The sequence below is a fragment of the Oenanthe melanoleuca genome, chromosome 10, assembly GCF_029582105.1.
Source record: "Oenanthe melanoleuca isolate GR-GAL-2019-014 chromosome 10, OMel1.0, whole genome shotgun sequence".
Lineage (NCBI taxonomy): Eukaryota > Metazoa > Chordata > Aves > Passeriformes > Muscicapidae > Oenanthe > Oenanthe melanoleuca.
In genome coordinates, this window is record NC_079344.1 from 6,388,542 (window position 1) to 6,412,584 (window position 24,043).

General features: G+C 36.6%; 1 protein-coding gene across 1 annotated transcript; it reads right to left on the reverse strand.

Moving 5' to 3' along the window:
* Nucleotides 1–1,191: 1,191 nt before the first annotated feature.
* LOC130257251 (aromatase) lies at nucleotides 1,192–22,636 on the reverse strand. Its single transcript, XM_056499581.1, has 10 exons — nucleotides 22,490–22,636; nucleotides 15,669–15,836; nucleotides 14,507–14,657; nucleotides 12,158–12,312; nucleotides 11,728–11,904; nucleotides 10,933–11,047; nucleotides 9,286–9,400; nucleotides 8,494–8,656; nucleotides 6,954–7,195; nucleotides 1,192–4,587 (listed from the first exon to the last, which is right to left on the reverse strand). The coding sequence occupies exons 2-10, from the start codon at nucleotides 15,811–15,813 to the stop codon at nucleotides 4,321–4,323; spliced, it is 1,530 nt and encodes a 509-aa protein (XP_056355556.1). The 5' UTR covers nucleotides 15,814–15,836; nucleotides 22,490–22,636; the 3' UTR covers nucleotides 1,192–4,320.
* Between the last annotated feature and the right edge of the window lie 1,407 nt (nucleotides 22,637–24,043).

A 24,043-nucleotide genomic window follows, 5' to 3' on the forward strand; every position in this document is an offset into this window, starting at 1 on the left:
AAATGATTGAAATCCAGTAGGAGGTATTTCAGCTCTAATCAGGTTGTTTAATAGAGTTTTGCACATTGTGCCAAATACGTCCTATTTTGCATCTGACTTGATTTTGACCGTCAATTAATTAAAGAATAAAGAGTTATTATGAAATTCTTGGGCTGAGAAGTTGGTACCTTCTGTAGAAATGTGGTGATGCTCTGTGAGGTGTTGGGCCCTGAATTACTCATAAAAATCTAACTTCAAGGGTGTTTCCTTAGTGATTCCTATTCTACTATGGACTATGGAATTATGCCACAGAGGCACTACATTAAATTAAGTCAGCAACAGGGAAATATTGTCTTAAGATATCACATTGAGAGAGTGTGTTGGTATCAATACATCAAATTAATTGTTAGGTTGAATTATACTTAAAATACCAGCAAAGCCCTACAGTTTCTCAGAAATCATTTTGAGCCCTACCAAGTAAATTTCTCATGATCTTGGTGCCAAATGATACATAAAGATTCAACTAGACTGGGAGAATACTTTTAGGAAAAGGTGATACTGGAAAATGTTCTATGCCAGTGCTACTTGGAATAATAAATAAATGGAATAATAAATAAACGGAATAATAAATAAATGGAATAATAAATAAGCAGAATAATTTATTGCCAGTGAATTCTGTCTCTGGGCTGGTTTTCTCTCTGTCTCAACACTGAATGACTCCAGAGTGACTCCACATCTTCCTAAAGTTAGTGAGGCCAGGAATCTCTTGGCTCTGAGCTTTCTCCATCAGCAGAGACTTGGCCAAACCTGAGCTGTGTTTGTGGCAGGAGAAATTCGCCATCTGCTGGGCCCTGTGGGAGGTTGCTGCAGAGCTCCTGGGCAGCAGTGGTACCCCAATGAAGTTATCTTGATAAACTACATTCCTAGGCAAGTAGTCTTGTATCAATTTAAAATTATTTTAATTATGCTTTCTTACTGTAATGAAAAATATCTTGGCAATAATATAGCCTCTAAAATCAGTGTGAATTTTGATTTTGGAACACCACAGATTTCATCATTATATCTAATACATTAATGATCTGTTCATGCATGCAGACACACTCAAGCATTTTAATACTAACTTGTGATTCTCAGATTGGAAAAACATGATGAAACATGACTTTAAACTCTTTTGCATACAACTTTTATTTTATTTTATTTTATTTTCTAGCAACATCCACATCCATGTGCTGTGAGCAGCCCATAATCACAGTGATGTATAAAACACAGTCAAGTTTGTTGTGTGCCAATGCATTGAACATTGATGGAACAGTCACCTGGTGACTGTGGACTTGGTGTGGTTTAAAAAGCCACCTGAATTAGTACAGTACCTGGTAGTGAAACACTGTTGAAAGTCAGAGTTCTGTTCTGTGCAGTGGAAAGGCTGGAACTGTTCATACCCGCATGGCAGTTCTGAAATGCTGCTTCCCCAGCTGCACCTCTCAAGCACGTGTGAGATTATGGGATGGCAGTGCAAATATTCATGCAAATAAACCACGGAGGAACAGCCATAATAAAGTCAGGGAGAACAGGATAACTCAGATGAGCTGACAGCTCAGATTAATTACAGCTCTGTTGCCCAAATGTGGACAAAACTAAATACCGTAGAAACCAGAGGACCAGAACTGCTATGTTCAAAACATATCAGAAAGAATATACTTCAAGCACAATGGAAATAACTCTGTTGCCTTGCTGACAAAAAAAAAAAAATGATACTGCTTTATTTTTTTCCATAGAATAATTATGGTAAACATGTTTCTGAAGTTCCAGCCTACAAATTCAACAATATAGAATACATTCAAGAAATCAGAGTAGCATGCATTTTTCTTCTATTTGATTTCATAAAATTACTTCAAAATTGGAATGATAATTTATTTATTTCAAGCTTGTGAAAAATTTTACTTGGAGGAGTCCTATAATTATAAAGTGGGAAAATCAGAGTAAATTATCACTACAGAATTGGTTTTGTGTGTGAAATAAGCAAAGATATGTATCCTGTGTATAAGACAGTAGTTTATTCTCAAGAAAAAAAACCCTTCAATGGATTTCTTTTCAGAGTTCTTATGCAAATAAGAAATACTTGCCCACTGAAGTACCCTGAAGTGTTTTATGATACAGCACAAGTAAAAAGATTTGAAATGTGGTTGCATTTGTTTCTTGTTTTTTCTTCTTCCAACTGCTGTATCAATTTCCTAGTTTAAAGGGTACAAACATGTAGAAACAGAGGTTGCATTAGATATTCCACAGATTCATACCACTGTCACTTCGTGACCTAAAAAACAGAAGTCCTAGAAACAGAGAATCTTTTAATTTGGAAAAGACCATCCAGTCTTACCATTAAATCCTATTTCTTTGTGTCTTCAGCTGCCCAGTTTTGTCTGTATGTACAAGTGGTACAGGATTGCACTTCACTGTTGCAATTTTTGGTATAATGGAAATGTTATGGAGGAAGTTATGGAGTATGGAGTAACCTAGCTTCAATAAATTCTTCAATAAATGCTTTCAAGTTTGATTTTTAAAAAAATTACTGTAGAAAATTCGTATGTAGTTTTGAGAATTGCCCTAAGTATGCAGCTCCTCTTCTTTGCCACCATTCCCAGTCTAATTCGTTACCTTTGGGTGGGGCACATGATTATTTGTTTGGTTTGTGCAGTTTTTCTGTGCTGCTGGATAGATCTTTCTCTGCTGGACTTATATCTGTGATCAGTTGTCTGAAGCAATAGATTAATTAACCAATTTTAATTATATTTTCAAAGTAAAGACATATTTTTTCTCCTTTTTCCTTTTTTCTTGATTTCTATTATAGTTTAAATGACTTGGAAGGAGCAGGTTAATATAAAGCCTATTGTACATTGGTTGGTTGTCTTTACCAAGGCACTTTATCTGGAAAATCCCTTTCTTTGTGTTACAAAAAGTATGAAAACTCAAGCTTAATGAAAGTGGAAAGGGTTTGTCCAGGAATGCTATCATTTACCCAGGAAGGTCTTTTTCTTCTTGACCAAGCTTGCAGCTCCTCATTAGGCTAGTAGAGATCTCAATGTCCAGATTGTACAGATTTCAAGATGGGTAAATTCTGAACAGAAAAGTTGAGTAGTTGTAATTTTTTTCCTGTTTTATAGTTAAAATAAAAAGCTGTGTATGCAAAACACCTTGAAAAACATTTCCTAGAAATCTGCTTATTACTTCAGAACTTTTCTCCTTTGTCGCTAAAAAACACTGGGTGTCTACCCAGCAAAATTTTCCTCCTGTGAGAGGAAACCAGAACCTCTCTACATCAGTGGGCATGGAGCAAGATGCTGGAGAGCAGGACACAGCCCAGAGCTCTTACAGGAGAAGCACTAGGAGTTATTTGGATTATTAGGGAGGGACACTGTCTCCTGCTGTGGGGTGGGAACATGGGCAACTCCAAATCTTACTCTCTGCAATAGTATTGAGCAAGTAAAACCAGATAAAAAAAGGATTTGGCACATCTTAGGCAGCTTAGAGGGAGTTTGACCTTCACTCAAGCTGAGATGAAGTGGGAAATTTCTACAGTCAATCAGGTGAGGAGGTGGGGCTGAAAGTTACCCCACCCGTGCAATGATGGTGGTAATGTTTGGTGTTCACTATCTCATTCTCACCTGGCCTTTATTAAGATATTTACAAATTCCCTGCAGCAGGAAACTGGGTTTTAAAAACATAGAACAGTTATCTCAACTGCCATTATTACCTAGCACTCTGAAAATTACTATTTGGTAAAACTGGCTATTGGTAAAATCTGTGTGACACTGTAAATCTTTGGTATCTGTTTAATCAGACAGCAAAATATGGTAAAGAGAAATGTTTGAATGACTTCTTGTTCAAACATTTCTTTACAACTTATAGCTGTCTTAAATATTTTGTTTCTTAGTCTTGAAATGAGCTACCTAGCTGTTTTGAAAACAGATAATTAGAGTTTTTGTTGTAGTCAAATACTGCTAGGTCCTGCTTCAGGGAGGTGAGAGAAAAGGGACTTGTGTAGTCCTGGAATTAAACACACATCAGGTATGTTCATTTGTTGACCCTCAACCCTCTGAACTGGCAGTGTTTGAAAGGGAAGGCATAATTTTGTCTGAACTCTATGGTTTTAGAAAGTAATCAGGAATTGTATAGCATGGCATTGTCTACAACAAAACTATTCTGTACTTTTAGTCTTTCCAATTGTGGTTCTGCTGTAAAGGCAGAACAAGTTATCACCTGAAGTCATTTAGGGGCAACAAAACATTTTATATATCTAACTAAGAATGGTGAATATTTCTTAGTGTTTGAGAAAGCCCTGTGACCTTAGTGCTGATCCATCCCATCACCCTGATCCTCGTTGGTGTTTCTCCTGGGTGTAAAAACCATCTCCAGCAGAGGCTGCCTTTCTATGGGGTGCATGGATAAGTCATTGTTTTTCTGGATGTTGTTCAGGCCTCTTCCTTTCATTGTGTGTACTCTGCACCTCCTCAGGAGAGTCACTAGGATTGCCTTCATCATGACCATGGCAATAAACTTCCCCACACAGCTCCGGGGGCCAAACCCAAAGGGTTGGAAATAGCGCGAAGGAACCTGCAGGGAACAACGTGAGGAACAAACTCAGACACAGAGTTTTCTCTGTAAAAGCAGTGAAAGTAATGATGGAAACTGGTAGTAGATATATTCTGAAAAACTTGTGGAAATAATCTTTCAGGAGCAATTACTCATTTCACACTGGAAATCCCACCCAAGTCAGACCCAGCTTCAGGCACTGACAGAAGGACCAGCCCTTGGAAATTCGGAGGTGGCAGGGATTGTACAGTTAAACAATTGAATTCTGTTCATGTATTTCTCTGTTTGTCCTGGGAACTACAGGGATTTCACCACAAGCTGTGAAATGGAGTGAAGCTTCTGCTCTTCAAATGCATTACAGTTCATTAAAATGTTCTTCAGAAATTGTTCATTACAAAGCTCATAAATATCTGAAATACAGGCTGATGCATTGTCTACAGATAATCACCATGCACCTACCCCATTTGTAATGATAAAGTTAATGGTTTTGGGAGCTAATTTGCCGTAAAATTAAAGTTAAAATTTTTGGTATCTAGTAGGGAGATAACACTTACAAAATTATTGTCCTCTGTCCTGTCAGCTGAAATACAAAATGTAGGATTTCCAGGGCTACTGAAGAATGAACAGCCAGTTTCTGCTACTTTTATTGCCATTGAATAGATCAGTCAAAAAGAAAGTCTGGTTATAAATAAATTATTTTTCTTTGTCTGTGTAACTTCTTTTTTAAAAAGTCAGACATTAACCGTGTTCTGACTTCCTATTTAACAAGAATAGAGTATAAAATGTTGATTTATATCAAGTCATCTGGAAAAAAGTATACTGGTTTTCTTATTTTCAGATTGACAGAAGAGTTTTGTATTTTTTTTTAAAGTAAACTGAGCTGTGCTTCTGGAAAAATTATATATAAATACAAGTGTTTATAACAGAGCAAGTACAGCAGCTGGCAGTACAGCACAATGGCAAATGCACAGCCTGGGAAAATGGAAAAATGTTTAGATTCTAACAATGGCATCTTATCATAAATAATGCTGTAGATTGCTATTCACTTAGAGAACTGGAGGAAAATTGTGCCTGCCAGAATAATTATGTGGCAAACAGAATGTGTCAAGTCAGATAGAAAATGTGTGGTTAAATATTTGGTCAAGGGGAAATATTTTTAGTAGCAAAATGTCCTCAGAAATTAAGCAAGACATCCATTTTTGATAGAGATACTTGGAATGTAAATAATGGGTGGCAAAATGGAATCTATTCACAGTGAATTGTGATTTCAATAAACTGCATCACTTACTCTCTTCTTGAATTTTCTACAAAGAGGACTTTTGAGCTGTTGTTTTTAATGCTGTGTGCAGGGTTTGCTCTGGGTAACACAACAGCAGTTGAGAAATATTAACCAGGTGGATTAATGCTAATTTTTGTGTGTGGCATATATGGTATTCTTAGCTTGTTTGATAAGAAATTGGTAAATCTTAAAGTTTTTTTCTGGCTTGAACACTCATATCTCTGTTTTTTCCCTTAGCTATTTCTTCAGGTGTTTTTACTGGTGAATCCATTTCTGGTATATTAAATTAGGCTGTTTCTTTCTTTAAAGCTGAAGTTGCTGCTGTCAATGTTCTTGTGTGCAGCTGCTAACATAGCAGTGCAGTTTTAATCTCTCCAGGTTATTATTGCTGAACAAAACAGTTTCACAAAACCAATTGTTTCATCAGTAATCAGCAGAGCAGAGGACTGAGTAAATAATCTAAAGGATGATTTGAATAGTAGGGGATTAGAAGAAAAAAAAATATTCACATATTACTTTTGATTATAGTTCTTTTGGTAGTTAGAATGTAACTTCATTTGAAATTCAGTGCTGAATGGGAACTTTACTCAACATCAGCAGTATTAAGTTAGTTAAAAGTTAAAATTGTCATTATGGTTTATAAAATATTGCTAATTTAAAAAGAAAAAAGAAAAGAATGACATGATCCCCAGTTTCTCAGAAGTTTCTGCACTGCTTCACCTCTCCAGAGAATCCTCAGGCAGCCTCAGCTCTGTTTCAGCTGCTGCCATGACTCTAGCCCCCAAAGCCTCTTTCTTGTGTCCAGTGTCAGGAGATATAATGGCAACCATGAGTGTCTGACAAATTTAATCAGAGATTTTTCACCTGGAAAAACTGTTTTCTATATTTTTTTCTTTTTTTATTTAAAAGGCAACTTGACAGGAAAATATCTGCCCAGCTCTAATATTAATAATAACAGTAATCAGCAGGTTGTGCTGCTAACTGGGCACTTAGCAAAGGGAAAACAGTATTATGGTCACAAAGTTCTTGAGCAAAGTAAGAGGAAGAGGAAGAACATTAACAATAAATAACATCCAAATCTCTGTAAGAAATAAGAGGGAAAACTTACGTTTTTCTCAAAATTTTCAAGAGAAAACTCATTTGGCTTGGGGAAGAATTCGAGTTTATGCATGCGCCCGATATTGAGGATGATGTTTGTGCCCTTTTTGACAGGGTAGCCATCAATGACATCGTCCTGCAGCGCCTTCCGCATGATCAGGTCCACTACTGGCTGGTATCTCATGCTCTCATAAATGAAATTCTCCACAATTTTTAAGTTTGGCATGTCCTCACTTTGTATGTCTCTGTCACCTTGTGGAATAAAGCAGATGATGAAGAGATTGGTTGGTTAGGAATTTAATAGCTTCTTTATACATGTGTCAGAACATTTTGGGAAGATTCTCGGGTTCTGAAGTTGTAGGAAGGGTCCAAGAGCTTCTAAGGAGTTTTGTGTAGTCTTACTTATTGAGGAAATCTGGTATAATGTCCATTAGCATAAACCCTAGTTTATTAATTAACAATCTCCTCATCTTCTTAACACACTGAGTCTTTGTGGGAGTCCTTCCCTGGCTTTTGCACGAGACAGCAGCAACGCACAACAAATAAATCTTCCAAGAGCTGACACAAACAAACCTGGGGATAGTCTGGAGCTAATTCTGTAGGGAGTTCTGTGAGGCTGGGTTTGGCTCCATCCAGGTCCTGCTGGGCCCTGACAATCCAGTTGGGATAAGAAAGTTCCAGCAGTGGAACCAGAGCTGGGCTGTGCTGCCCGTGGGAGCTTTGCTGCTCCCCAAGGAGCTCAGACTCACTGCTGGGGCAGGTCTGCCACAAAACATCCCTCTTTACCTTACAGGAAAAGGCTTCAGAAAGAGGTAGGGAAAATGGGTGAGTACTCTCATGAGGACAGTAAAATAAGGTTTATTAAAAGTACCTCAGAAAAAGAGTAAAAAATTTGTGATACATTTCCCAGTGTTTAACAGACCAGAAGTAAATCTTAAATAAGAGTGGATGAAATTAGTTTCTATATTGGTTCAGTGTCAGGCTTTGAATGAAGACTAGAGAAGGGGAAGAATACAAATTCGGAATATCTTGATTGTGTTTTGAATAGTTAGTAATTAGTACTTAGAGGAGGCCAATTTGAGATCAAAATGGATGACAGCAGAATGTAATTTTAATTTTGTCTAGTCTTTCCCTTCTAGAGCCATAATGGAACTTAGGGAAGTTCTGTATTTTATCAGAACAGAGAAATACTGGTGATTAGAAGTGTTTGAAACAAGTGCCCCCTTTTGCAATTTCAGGGTAACTGGCAAATAATTTCAAGGAATCTTGAGGTGATTTTACACTGTGGTTGCTGAGGTGAGAATATGCAGCATTATTTCTAATAGATTATCAATTCTGATGATTCCTATTTTATTTTATTTGACAAATTTCTCACATTTTTTCATTTGCTCTTTAATATAATCTACATACAACAGTAGTTCATATGTTTTACAGCAATCACTTTCGTTAGGAGAAAATGCGTAAAATTTTCGGATTTAGATAAATGAAATTAGATCACTGCTGAAGTAAAATTATATTCCCACATAACTAACTTTGCAGCTCCTGCTTACCCACAACACTCTCAATTTCTCTCATCATCTCCTCTTCCACTGTGGGATGCTCTGCAATCAGGATTAGCATAAAGAAGAGGGTCACAGACAGAGTGTCAGGAGCAGCAATCATCATCTCCAGCACACACTGGTTCACATTCTCAGCAGTCAGATCCCCTCTGTTCTGGAAAAAAAAAAAAAGAAAAAATTAAAAAAAAAAAAAAAAGGAAATTTTGGAGAAAATATTGATTGCTGAGCTGTGATGCCAACAAAGGTCCTAGAGACTGCACAATTTACTGACAGTCCATCTCATGCTAAATAGCATTTCTGTTTTGTCTTTCAGAGAAAGGTAGGAAGCTCATGCCATGATGGGTGTGTGTTGTATTACAGAAAAGCAGAAATGTCTGTTCTCAGCTCAGGTTCTTAGTTCATTGCATTTCCTCCCAGAGTTTGTGAGCTGTCAGAGATTGTACAAGATAGGAGTTATATAGCACTTGAAACCTTTGCAAACAAAAGGGAATACATTAAATTATTCACAGGGTTAGGGAAAGACTGAAAACACTCAGGGATAGATGCAAGAGTTTTAGGGATGTTGTTTAAGCCATGAAATAATTATGACAAGCACCTGACCCTGAAATACAAGTATTCCTATTTGAGTCGCTGCCAGGGACTCCACAGCACCAACTACTCAGCATCCCTTTATGATGATGTGACTTTTAGAGAGGCATATGAAGTTTAAATTGCAAAGCCTGTGTGCAAGAGAATGTCAGAAAAAACCCAAAATTAGCCATATTTTGAGTAAATTCCCAATACCTGTGCAAAAATCAACTGGGATGCAAAATCCATGTGTTCATCCAACTTTTCGACCGTGGAAAGTTTTTGTCGTTTCTGTTCTATTAAGATTTCCATTGCTGCTTTAAGATCCTTTCTGGAAACAGATGAAATCCAACATTTTTATAAATATCTGCACAGAGTATGACTAGGAATACAGAGATATACCAAGAAAAGCATCTAAGAGTGACAGAAATTAAATATTTAAAAATAGTTATATGGTTCTCTACAAAAGTAGTAATACTTAGGCAAGGCATTAACATTTTTTTATTACTCTTTAATAATTGCTTGTCAGTCTGGAATGAAATCTTAATCTCTTTTTATAGAGGAAAGGAGAAAAAGGTGGTTTTGACACTTCAAAAAAAAAGAATTATGAAATTAAAGAATAACGTTTTTAAAATTTTATTACAATTTCCAAATAATTTGTATATTTCCTTGCATTTTATGCTGTATTTTATCAGTGAGTAAAATTAATTTAGAGAATATAAAGGATGATTTTTAGAAAAATGTAACAAGTTATAGAAAATTTGTATCTTGGAGGAAGATTTTCACATTTAAATAGTAATACTGTATCAACAGTTTGTATTTCAGGGGTGGAAAAAGCAACATTTGAAAGTTCTTATAAATTTTTGGGGAATTTTCAATTAATTATAGATTTGAATACAATTCTTTGAAAAAAGTCTTTTGAAAAGCTTTTGAATGAAATCTTTAGGCCTTTCAAATGTGGGTTTGTTACTGTTGAGGTAGATAATTTATATTTGTAGGGTAAATGTGTTTAAAACTTCGATCCCTATAAAGATCTCAGTATTTATAAATATTTTATGTGTTCAAAATAGCAAGTTGTCCTTTTTGCAAAGTTTTTCAGAAGAATATTAGAAGTCTTCATATCCTGTAGAGATTCTTTGCATTGCTTTAAATCCAGAAATCTTTGTATTTTTTTTCTGTTTGCAAAAAAAAAGGTTATGAATAAGTTCTTTTTTATATGCTTTTGAAATATCAATATTTGCTTACAGGGGCTTTCTGGTAATAACTGGACCACAATATTTTGTTATCAGCATCACAGGATAAAGCAGTAATCAGTGCCATAGCAAAACTAATAAACAAATATTAGAGAAGGTGAATCTTGTGTCTAGTCCTCAAGAGCTGTCAATTAGTTTGGGTGAACCTGATCTTCTCCTTAAAGCCTTTGTTATGTAGTGCTATCAAAGCAATTTATTACATATCCTTCCCTGAATACAGGTGGGTTTCCTTGTTTGGATGAGCTGTAGCCTACTCTGATTGTCCTCAACTGGATAGCAATAGAACTTCATCCTTACAGTGGCTTTTCCTTGTCTGAATCAAACCAGTGATCTCAGTTTGGTTTCACATTTGAGTGTGCATGAATTGATATTGTGGTGAATAAATTGGAATTGGATAGAAAAAGCTTTAAACTGGTCCAGGAATTCAGCCACTTGTACCACCAGTGGCACATCTGGCTCTGTCTTGGCTCCTCAGACAGGGGTCCTCAGCAACCACCTTGCAAGTGTCCCAATTTAGTTTCTAAAAGGCAGAGGAAAGCATCAAGGGAATGCTTCATAAAAAAGAAGAAAGAATCTTATGCAAATGCTTTGTAAAATGGTTGATACTCACACTGCGTCTTTGTATTTCTTGCATAGCCAAGAAATCTTAAAAAATATGTCAGGCTTTAATAAAAGTGCTTGCCAGGCATCAAAGTAGTTTTGAATCTTAAGCACAATGGCATTTTCTGAAAAGAAATGTTAAAATAGAAAAATTCAATAGTCAAGTAAGATAAAACCTTCAGAAAAATTAATGATAAGGTTGTATTCCCTACTCCACTAAATTCATGGGAATTTGATAAGCAATTGGTAGGTAACATTTGAAGCATACTCTGAAAAATGTCTAGATCTTTGTAGAAACTCTTGGTAACTTGCTACAAGGATGCAGAGGTGTGTCAGCCAGACCAAAGAGTCTCCCACAGGAGAGCAGAAACAACTACTGCAGAACACTGAAATGGGCAATTTAGATGTCCTGATAATATTATTTCTGTCATAGGCTGAAGAAATCGTAGAAAACATAAATTTTTAGGTGAACTTTTCAGAACGATCATTTAGTTTGGTGGAAAGATTTCAGGTTATTAGATTAATGTAATATAATATTGGAATTGTACCAAATTGGTGCATAAAAATATCTTTAGATTGTACAAGTCATTAAGGTGGGTGACAAGCTAATGTATACTTTTGGTCATATAAAACACTCTTTTATAACTAACACAATAATCAATCAATTTCGATTAATTATACGGTGATACAAGAGCCTGTTCTTGCTCTGTGTTTTTGAGACAAATCTGCTGAGTGGTAGCAATGGATTTTCTTTGGATATGCATTTGAGGCTCATCTGAAGGCACAAAAGTGAAAGTATCAGTACCATCCAGAGGGACCCCGAGGAAGAGCTTGTTGGATGTGTCCAGCATGATCCTCCTCATGAGGTTCAGCACATTGATGTTCCCCAGCTCTGTGGTCACCTCCTGCAGCTTGTCCAGGTGCTCGATGGTTGACTCCACGCAGATCGCGATCATCCGCACCAGCCCGGGGCCAGACAGAGCTGAAACGTTCGTGCAAAACGAGCAAAAGTTTCCTGAGTTTTTGTACCTTCTTTAGCACATCGGTTGGTGATAATAGTGTTGATAAAAGGGCAGACATTATTGTGTCAGTGGCTGGTGTAAAACCCTTCTGGAACTTAACTGGTTTATTGTTCTTTGAAACGAAAATACAGGGATTTCAGACACACAACAGCATTTCAGGAAAGGCTGGCTGTGTGTCACAGTGATGCAGGGTGTCAGTGCACACTGAGTTACCTTTGGTGAAAAAAGGTCGAATTTCTTTCCAGTGTGCTGGGTTGTTGTTAAATATGATCCCATTCTCGTACATGCCAATGCACTGTAATCCAAGCTTACTCCCAAATCGGGACACGTAATGCCAATGCTTCATTACATGGAACACACTTGAGGATCTGGGGAAGGAAGGAGGAAAAAAATCCCAAATAAAAAAACCCAACTGTTTCATAGACTGAATACAGCATTTGTATTCTGGCATTTTACAGTTGCTCCCAAGTGCTGACTCACATTCTTAATGTAGCAGGAAGTACAGTGCTTAGCACGAAATGTTGTTCCTTTTACATAATTAAAAATCTTGATGATCATTGCCTTCAGAATTTACATTAAAGCAATAATTTATTCTGTTCAGATTTAAACTATTTTTCAATTAAAATGCAAATGGTTAAAAAAGGCTTTTAAACTAAATACTGTGTATAGAAATGTATACACAGAAATATGATACACTTAGGCAGTGCCCAATGTCAGATATTTCAGAGGATGAGGTAAAATATTTGATGTGCACTAAATTACAGCTTTACTTTTGTCTAGTCAATGCTATGAATTCTTTTGTAGCTCTTTGGTCATTCCTAATCACATACTGAAAGCATAGAAATATATTCACCACTTAAAGATGCATCATCATAATACAATGGGATGTGTGGGATAAATAAATATTCTTGAAGAGACACATAAGGGAAATCCATTATATGCATATAATTATATGCATATATATGCATATAACTATTTACAGTCAGCAAGATTAATTTGCTGGTGCTGGCAGACAGCATTCTTGCTTTAAGATATAATTTCCTTTAGAGGGAGCCAGCATTTCAGAAATGTGGATGTGATGAAACACTAATCAAAGAGAATCCAACCAAAAGAAAGAAAATCAGAACAATGATTTGAAACGAAACAATATGCTTCTTTCTTTATTGTGTAGGATAGTCTATGGGCCAAACAACAGACTGCTAACGTGGGTTTAGTTTATTTTCTCAGTCAGATGAGGTAAATGTGACTTTTGCTATTGGCTGCAAATGTTCTTGTCTGCATAGTTTTGCATGACCTGGAGGTAAAGTTAACACTGAAGTTTTTTCCCATGTAAGGATACACCATCTGTATTTCCCTGAACACAAAAATATGGTACTAAAAGTTCAGATTACATTGGTGAAAAAAATTACTTTGATTTGCTTTTACAGAAGCCAGGTTATGTTTAGTTTTGCAGTGAATTTAGGATCCACTGAAAATTTTATTCTATGTTCTTGCTTTAAAAAAAGTTTAATACTTGTTTTCTATGTACAGTCAATAATTTAAAGCAAAAAATATCTGAAGAAAAACAATGTAAATCTGTAAATCTGGCATTGTTTAGCAGCACTCCTATTGTTTCTGATGAATTGGTAGCACAGAGAGGGAAAGACAGCAATAAGAGTTTGTAGTATTTTCCAACATTCAGAGCATTATCAGAACATTTTATTGCTCTAGTTGATATTTGCAACACCTTTGTAGGATAGGAATGTGAGCAGCTTCCTTGTCATGATGACCTCTTTCTAGAGAGGTTAAAATAGAGATGGAGGTGACTTGCACCACATGGCAAATTCTGTGATTATTCTCTATGCTGCACTGTCTTTCAAAAGCTTTTACTTAATGAAAGTATGAATTGATTGACATTGTTACTAAAAAGGTTCTGATTCCTTATCAATTACATGTGGTAAACATTTTGCTACTCTTTTCTTTTTTGTGGCATGACTTATAATAATTCAATGTAAGAAATAAGCAATCATCCACTGGAGCTAATAAAATGACAGACTGAAGTTTAGTATTATGTTTAATACTGTGCATAATTGAAGCCTATGAATAATCCCTTTAATTGGAGTGGAATTACTCCTAATACTATAATGCTGTATTTGTTTAGTTAAATCACTGAATTGGAGCCATGACCTTTAAGCATTTACTTCCACTTTAAGGAGAAACTTAAAAACACAGAAAACGAAAATTTGACTTAATCCCACATTGCTGTCAGCCTAGAGCCCTAAACTAAATCTTATCTTAATAATAAATGTAATTGTAAAATAAACGGTAAATTAGTTTTAGGATTGAGCCACAGTACTTTCTTTTCCATAAAAAAAGTATTAGGAGAATTCACCAAAACTTCAATAGCAGAGTCTAAACAAGCACAGGATTAGAAAAATGTCTGTGAATAGCAGAAAGTAAAAGGTTTTTGTCAGGACAATTTTTGAAAATAACAACTAAAATTCTACTTTAGTATAAAGTAGCAAAGAGGGTGTAAAGATACAAAGCCTTTCAAGTTATTAAGTATAGAAAATAAGGATTTACTTGCTAATTATAAATGTTTCTTCACCGCTGATCCAAACTCTCACAAATTCTCCATATGTCTTATTGTAGTAGTTGCAGGCATTCCCTACTCCCATCCAGAGAAATCTCCCATGTGAGAGGAGGGGACCGATTCCCATGCAATATCCTGGCCCTAAGGAACAGGGGAAGAGAAGTTTGGTCTCAGCAGTGCTCACAGAAAACACCTCTGAGCAGCTCCCTTCTGAAAGGAGGTTTTTGACATGACAGCCACAATCTGTGCTGGGCAGCTCACACCAGCAGCCCTGGTCTGAAACTCTCTCAGGAGCTGCAGCTGTGCTGGTGAAGTCTCTGTATCTGAGGAAGCACCACAACAAACATTCATTACTGATTTGTACAACTTCCAGCTGCTGCTTGCTTCTAGAGGGACAATTGCTCCATCCTAGAGAGAAGAAATGCTCTTTTGGGCAATGGCTCCATCCTAGAAAGAAGAAATGCTCTTTTGGGCAAGGGTCTTTGCCCAGAATTTCATTCAGGAGTCACCATTTAGGTGGCTAGTTTAGGGTTATTCTGATCCCACACCTTTGAGAGGTGGTGCACTGCTCTCCTTCATGCAGCAGGGCATTGCATCTGGTGAAAAATAAGCTGAGCCATTGTTGTCTGAAGAAGCCCTCAGAACATTACACAAGGGAAAGGGAATTCGATGTTGTTCTGTTCTGGAGGGTTTTCAGGGCTGAACATAGAGAAACGTTGATACCCTACTAAAACCTGAACAGCTTCTTAGATAACTGTTTAGAGTAAAGGCAATTTAGAGAGACTGAAACTTTAAAACATATAAAAAGTAATTTATTATGCACATAAAAATGAGAACATCCTGAGTTTGTAAAATAGTACTATATCTTTTTAGTATACACAAAGCAAAGCTGGAAACTAAATGCCATATGGCCAAGCCACAATTATTATGGAAGTTCTGAAGTTAAAATAGCTTCTTTTAAAATTAAAACTTTATTTTAAAATAAATTCTTTTTCAGGAATTTTTAAAAAATCTGCATTATTTAAACTGATGTAAAATAAATTTTGTTGTCATACCATGATTATTCTGCATTGATTTGTCACTAAAGTTTGAGAAACAAACAAAAATTACCTTGAAAAATTTTATGTGGCACAACAGCTAAAGTTAATTTACCTGGTATTGATGAAGTCTCTTCATGAGTCCATATTAGAAAGAGAAAGCACATGAGGATGAGTATGGGCACTGTGGCCACGGGCATCGTGTCTGGCACCAGGCTGGTGATGTTGTAGTGCATCGGATTCAGGGTTTCCAGGAGCATCTCTTCCAAGAGGCTCTGCTTTGCTTCAGAAAGAGAGAGAGAAGTGGGGAGAGAGGCAGAGGCTGTCAAAGCTCAGATGTGCTCAGCTTTGCTTGGTACCTCTCAGCCCCTTTGTTGTTCCCACAAATGAGCAAACCAGCTCTGGACGTGGCTTTATAGCGAGTGACTGCCTGGTGCTTGCTGGGACAAGCTTCATCACAAGTCAAGAGAGACATGAAGCAGACACATCTTTTGCTTGGGAATAACAAAGGTTTTCTGACCTTGATGTTGAGGCATAGTTTTGGATATTTTGGCTGACAGACCTTTTATCTCTGATATCGACTTGGCTGGCCGACTCTGAGGTTTACTCCTTGCAAACCTCTAACCAAAACACAAGAAATTAAACTTTCAACATATGTGGAAGCATTGAAGGAGTTCACTTGCCAGCTTTTGTCTGTCTTACTTAGCTGTTCCCTTCTTGCATGCCTGTAGTGCCAGAGGTCCTACATTTCCAGAATAACTATGGTAGTTTTCAATGATTCAGATAAAGCACCCCAGTACCACAGTTTTTTGTTTGAAACGTGTATTGTAGCTTTTTTTATTGCTGACCTTTGAGTGTAACATAATGTAACATAATGTAATGCATTTCTTTATGGTTTTTCTGTTAAATACTTTGAAAAATATAACATATGCCATAACAAACAGGATCACAGATTGTCTGTTGCCATATTTTTACTCAGGCTGTAACCAGCACTCAGCACAGGAAAGAAAAACCCAAGGACAGTCAACAGGTCTATTATTCATAAAGGGAATAGAAGGATTAATTCAAAGGTTTTTTTGCATGTTTTTGAATTAAGTAATAAAATATAAGAAGTTATTGTAGCTGAGAATGAATATGTGTGAGTAGGAATGTGAGTGAGAACTCATTTAACCATGGAAAGATGCTGCTTAAACCTGCACAATATTTTACTATTCAAACATCTTAATTCTGCTCTGGCAGTAACTAAGATGAGATTTGTTTTGCTTCTTCTTGCAACAGTATTTCAAATTTGAAGGATATATTTACTTACCAGGAAGCTTTTAGATACGGTTTACTTTCAGCAGGTGCTTTCTTGTTGGTCTTGTGCTTTGGTCTCACATGGCAGAAAAAATGAGAGCTTGCTCTGTAGTGACCATCAGTGCTATAATTATGTTAAACTAAGCCAAGAATCGGTTTGATGCTTTCTAGGTAGTGAGAGCCCTGGTTTCTATGGTCAAAGGAGGAAATGTGTGGGGTGTAGCAAGGGAATATGGGGAAAGGGAGTAAGCAGTGGTTTAAAACCTTGCAGGTGCATGCAATGCTCTCTTTTGGATGTTTTCATGTGCCAGGCTTTTGGGGGTTTTATGATCCAAAATCTGCCAGGTGACCTTTTAGAAACACCCCTTCAATTGCAATAGAGAGCAGCCCAGCCCTTCTGAGGGTGCCTGAGATCACACCTGGGTACATCCAGCTGTTGTGTTGTCCTGCATATTGAGAAAAAAAGTTTGTGATCACAAGCATTTTTATCATGTAATGGTGTTTATTAGTTTTGATTTCCTTGAGTGCTATTTCTTACCACAACAAAGGCATGCCTGTGTTTATGTAAATATTTTATCAGTTTCTGTCCCTTTCACTAATAAGAGTTTACAGCATTATAGAGGGAAATAGCAACACTTGGGGCACTCTGGGTCTGCATAAACTTCATGTTTGTACTCCATTGCCACAGATGGGCTCTGATGGGCATTTTTTTTCTGTTTTTTTTTTCAATCTCCAAGACATTCTGGTATGTGTACATTAGTTTCACTGCCTCATATTCTCTGTGAAGACAAGTATGGAGCTGGTTATACATTTGAATGCTGTGAAAGAAACCAATTTCATACTCCCCAATGTGTATCTATGAATATTAAATCTGCAAGGTGAGCTCTGGTAGAGTTGAAGGTCCTGATATGTTTGCACAGTGTACTTTGCAAGTATGAGTCTCTCCCTTTTATTTTCTAAAAATCAGCCCTGAGTTTTGATCTTGTTCAGCTCTTACTCACATCTAAAGCTTATCATTGTTTTGACAGTGGAATGCAGGCAGGTTGCTGTTTTTTCAAAATATACAGATAGCAATAGACTGGGATTTAGATTCTTGATTGTCCCAGCTTCATAATTTTATAGTTTTTAGTAAAATAATTTTTTTCTTTTTCTATGTCCAGCACATCAGTGTGCACCTTGCTCTTAAATTTGTAATTTGAATATCCTGGATTGTGCTGTCATGTAGATAAAAGCATGAAAGGCAAAATATTAAGTTTGAATCCTTTTTACACTCTTGACCTGATCTAAAACAGTCTTTAGACAAAGACCTTAAACTGTTGACATTTCCTGTGTTGAGGAGTTTGCTTCATTTCAGTGAGTATGATTGAAGCAGACTTTCAGGGCTTGCATCTTTAACCTCTTTTTTTTCATTTCAAATGCCAGCTGGGCCATGAAAATACTTAATAATACTTCTGCTTATCCTGCTTTTATCCATTGCATCTTTTAAGAACTGCCCACGAGTTAAGTCTTAACTCAAAAAAACCTCACCCAAACCCATTTTGGTAGTAAGTAGTCACTGAGCAGACTGAAAAAGTTAGAAATGGAACTGAGTTAGAGTGCCCACTGTTCATGAAAGAAGGTTTCTCTAGTCTTGCTCATTTTGTCTTTTCTGCTGTAATTTTCCTTTCCTTGCAGCTGGTTGAGGTGTCTCAGATCAGAGGGGTTTGTTGGTTCTGATTGTTAGTTATGTAATGGAGGAAGGATGGGACAAAAAAAAGCTTTTAAAATCTCACTATCTAGTGGGGGAAAAAGACTTATTATAGGAAAGTGCTTTTGTGAGAGAATAGATGGATGTGCACAGGCTATCTGACCTGACAGAAATTACAGATCTCAACCTGGGAAAGCAGCTGTCAGCAGAGGACCCTTTAGAATTCTGATTCTTGAGTCTTGGCTGCAAAGCACTAGGAGAATATTCTAAGTTCTGTTAAATGTTTTCTTGCTAAAGGAAATGTGAGGAATGATGTCAAGGTCCACAGTAAAGAGAAAAGCTCATATATCTAAAGGAGAGCTGTATTGACACCTCTTATTCTGGTTAGAGCTTTGTACTTAGAGACTCTGTCAGTAAAAGAGCAAATTCATAAAATCATATTATAGAATTAATTAATTTTAGAAGGAGCTAATAAAAATGCCTGATAACTCTTGAAAAGCCACTCTTGTGTCCTGGAGTTGTTTCCTTTAGATTGGTTCATCTGACAGGAGAGAAAAAATTCTGCTACTTGTTATAAATTCCCAAGTATTAGTGAGCCATTTTAGCAGCATCTGAAGCAACTTATCTAGGTTTAAACAGTTTAGAAAAATAAACAGAATTATTTCACCCAAAGCCCACTTTGTTTTACAGATTTTCTCCCATTGTCTCACAATGTTTGCCAATGTTGATAGAGACTGAAGGAACACAGTACCTCTGAAAAATAAAAGAGTAGGATTTAATTGGTTTGAAATGGATATTTTTTTACCAGGTGTACAACATACGTCACATCCGTGATAGAGGAGTTGCCTTATTTCCTTGAAGGGCTGTGGGGTTTAAAGCTGAGCACACATCAGGAGGCTTTTTTAACTTCAGAGTGCTTCCCATTCCTTGTAAGGTGAAAGGTAAATTGCTCTGTAAGCATCTGACTGCACATTTTTCTAGTGTCACCCTGGATTCTGTGGTCTCTTCTAATTCTTTGATCCTCTCAGGATGCAATGGGGATATCACTGAGAGTTTTCCATCACAGTTTATTGGTTATTTCATATTGCACTCCTCTTGTGACATTTTTTGTCTTTGAACTACAGTGCTTTTTTTCTTAATTACTTTTAATTTGTTTTATTACTTAATTATTTTTATCTCTGAATAATTTTTCACTGTGCTTTAGTCACCTGATCCTTTGCATCTGTCACACATCTCTCATTACAGATGGGTTTGCAGTCCCAATGTGCAGAGCAGACATTTTAAAGTTTGGTATTTTCATTACTTTGCTTCTGAAGCACTCTGCCTTGCTTAGGATCGATTTTCTACTTTTAACTCAATCCTCTGCATCTCAAAAGGAAGATAAATATAGTAAAATGTGAAAATGAGGGAATAAACCCCTTTTGCAGTCATTTCTAGTGTTTGAGACAGTGGGGTGGAATTTGTGTAGCTGTAGAGGTCTATCACATCTAATTACTATGAAAATGTATTCTAGCAGTGTTGAATGATTATTATAGCCTTGTAGAATAATCCTGTACCACTTGATTACTATGAAATCTAATCTAAATAGCACTTACAACTTCATCTGTTGTTTAGGTTAGCGGAGGAGGAGGAAGAGAGGAGGAAGAGATGACAGCTTTCAGCAGAAGCTTGCAAGTGGGAATTTAGTAATGCTCATCCTGGCAATCTAAAAGGGCTCTTGACAAGTAAATGAGGAGGTAGGAGCCTAATGTTGTGTCAGAGGGCAAGGGAAAGAGAAATACAGAACACAGCCATGATTTGTGGTGTTGATAAAACATCTGTACCGTGAGATCAGCAAGATTGTTACATTTGATGCCTCTGCTATTATTTGGAGTTTTATTTTTTATATTTTAATGAGTGTTCTTATGACAGAGTTACCTTGTTTCACAGCTGGATAGAATCTATCCCTACAGCCTGCTTCTCTGAGATTTTAAGTTCTATCAGCTGCCTTTGATTGCACTTATAAAATGCTGCTGCAATGTTACAGGGCTGGTGGTGGCCGCAACTCTATCTGCTCCAGAGTCCACAAAACTCATCTTCTTGTCACTCTTTCTATTCAAGGTGTACAGTGAGTTCCAAGGTGCAGAGAAGTTGGGAATTGCAAACTTACAATTACCATTGTAAATGTTGAAATTCCTGCTGTTTGAGTCAGTCTGGTCAATCAGTTTTCTCAGGACCACCCAGTGCTGATATGTGACTGGAAATGAGCTGATCACTAAACCCTTTCCCAAGGAAACAAATGCATTACAAATATCTTCTGTAAATGTATGTAGGACTCCATTTGAATATTACTGTTTGTTTGGATTACAGTAGTAAGAACACTGCCTTTTTTTGTGCCTTTATATGGTGGCTGTGGTGTGATTTAGAAAAATAACTTGCTAGTTTCAGCATTTTCACAGAAGATTTTGTTGTTGCTTACAAACCACCACAATGTCCATGAAAATATCATCCACATGAGGTGGTACAAGGGCTCCATGTGAAACAAACCATCTCCTGAAGCACAGCAGGTGTGCAGGTGTTTGTAACTCATCAAAAAGAGCTCTGGGGTTGTGCAAAGTTCTGCAGTAGTGACAGGACTGGAATTTACCTCCTGTCAACCTCGAAGTTTCATTACAACACCACTCTAAGCTCTAATGAACTCAAAAATAACCAGAACATGAGTTGTGGATGACAACTGAAATCTCTCTGGAATGTTTTTATCAGACTCCTTGTTATGACTGTGGCAAAGCAGACCTGTGTGAGGAGGGTTTTCTATAGGTAGCTGCTGTTGGCTTCTATTACAGGGTAGGTGTTTTTACTTCTAATTTCGTAAATAAAAACCAGCACTCTCTACCATAGTTGTGTTTCTGCTATACTTTTACTTCTAAGAAATACCTTGATCAATTTAAGCAAAAAGCTGACACAGAAGGAACATGTCTCTAAGAAATATGAATTGAATTTTTGACATTTTTTTCCTCTGGCTATAAATATAATGTATTATATAAAAGTATGTAAATTAACCATGAAGAGAAGTTTATCTGTGTATTTGAAAAAAGAAGACTAAGAAAGAATGCATGACAATTCTCAAACCATTCTTTTTGCAAATGACTTTATTAATCAGATATCATTATTAAATGAGATACAGCTGCTAGAAGAAAGACAGCACTTTTCCACAGCAAGCACCAACTGAGATATATCAAGTTTTGCTAGAATAAAAAAAATCCCAGGGTCAGTTCCAGACTTGTTCTACCTGATTTTTATCCTCACTTTTTAAATCTCACTTGCAATCCTTTTTTTCAATGCTGTGACAATGATGCTTGGAAATGTCAGTTTGTCCAAAATTCACAACTTCCCAATTAATTCTACATTGCTGTACAGCAGCAGCTGGCAGTTTCTGTCCCATGCTGTGTATTCCACCATAACTTTGTTGTGGTACACATGAAATTAATCCACTTGAGTCAAAAGAATTAAATCAGACACCACAGAAACACTGAACAGGTTCAACCCCAGATTAACTTTTTTTAATCTGGGGGGCCCACATCTATAAAAACTGAAATGATTTATTATTTTTTGATGTAGTGTAAACAGCTTGAAAGGTTTCATGAAGTGAATACACTTTATTAGGATAACTATTCTGCAAGAACACAGTGCTGTTTTTTAAAAGAGAAACTTTGTAGAATACTTGTAAAATATATAGCATATTACTGTTGTTTTACTACCAAGAATTTGGCCAAAGACCTGCATGTTTTCTACTAAAAAAAAATTCTCTGTTTAGATAGTGACAGCATATAATTTCCACAAAGATAATTACAGCAGCAGACCAAAGCAGCTCCAGAAGGCATACTTCCCACTCAAAACAAAAATAAATCCCATTTATGTAATGTCCTACCCATGCTGTTTGAAGAAAAATGCTAGAATATGAATTGAAAATTTACCTGTGTCTTCTTGTTACTTCTGGATTTCTGCCTGTGGAGAGTGCTGTCCTGGCTGCTGATGTGCTCCTCTTAAAGGTCTGGATAGGATTTCTGGTGATCACTCTCTGTAGCATCTTTTATGCAGGTGCTTCTTGTTGCTAAGAGATCAGTTGCTTAGAGATGGAAGTTTGTTTATTGTTATAGATCACGGGCTGTTGCTTTGAAAAGGAAATGTTGTAATTTTACCTCCACAGCTCAGTGTATCTGCTGCAAAGCAGCCAATGACAGAGGTACAAATGCTTAGTGCTGATTAGAATTGTGACTGGAGAGTAAAACAGAGGAGTAAACAAAGTTTACAGTTTGTGTTTAGTGGCTCTGAACAAGAAAAGAGATTTGTCATTTAAGTGGAGATACAACTAGTGGAAACTAGTAATAACTCTTTGCCAAGTGTATCTAAATGTATTTTCAATTTCCAACAGCGAGGAAATCCAAAAGTTTTATTTTGAAATAAGAATGTATGAAGTTGTCAATGGCATTGTCTAGGACAAAATCCTTGGACAGGACTGACTGCTGTCCTATATACTTTTGTATGTGCTGTTTGCTTTTTGTTCCAAATTGTTTAGATAACTCCTCAGAATGATTATACAAACTAAGGCTGTAAACTTCTCCTTTTTTGCTGTAGTTTAGGGCAACTCAAACAAACTTAACTTCCAATTGTTTTGAAGACCTGCATTATGTGATTACAGGAAACATTAAAGTAATGTCCAAAGATCTATAAGAAGAGATGTTGATGATATTAATAGAGGAGACAAACACAGAAGCATGAATAAGATACATGTACCTGTTACTGGTTTGAAGCAAGACAAGTCCAAATTGTCTCAATGTTAGCAAGGGGAAATGCTGGCAGGCTTAGCTGCCTCTTCTGTAAGTTTACTCCATGAGTCCAAACAGACTGTTTTGGGAAATAGGTCAATTTTTTTTTTTTTTTTTTTTCCCTTAGTACTCTCTAGTTTAGAAAATTCAGTGACTCAATTCTGTTTCCAGCAAGGCTGAGTTATACCCTGTGGCAGTAAGACACTGGCACCCTTGTCTTCCACTGTCAGGCCAAAAATGATAAAGATTCTCATAAAATGTTTTCATTCTTCTTATTTTTTTTTTAATTCACTCAAAGCTTAGTATTAGCATTTCTTTAATAAGAAAATCATCTAATGGAGATCTCACATATAAAGAGCTGTGATCTCACTTGGAACAGAAGGTATTTAAGGGTTATGTACAAAAATTCCAGTGATGGAATATTTTTAACTCAGGGAAGGATGAAAGAGACCTAGGATTTCTTTGAATGTAAAATCTCTTTTGAGAAGCCTTTCTTTAAGTAAATAAATAAATAATGCAGACACTTTGGGGAGAATAAGGACTGAATTCATGCATAGATTCTTGTGACATTACTGCAACCCCGTGGAAGAGACTCAGACTAGAAACCAGAAACAAACATAATTTGAAGTGGAGAACTGAACTCGTGTTCTTTTTCCATGTGTACATATGCTTCATATCTGTTTATTATGCAGAGACTTGTTT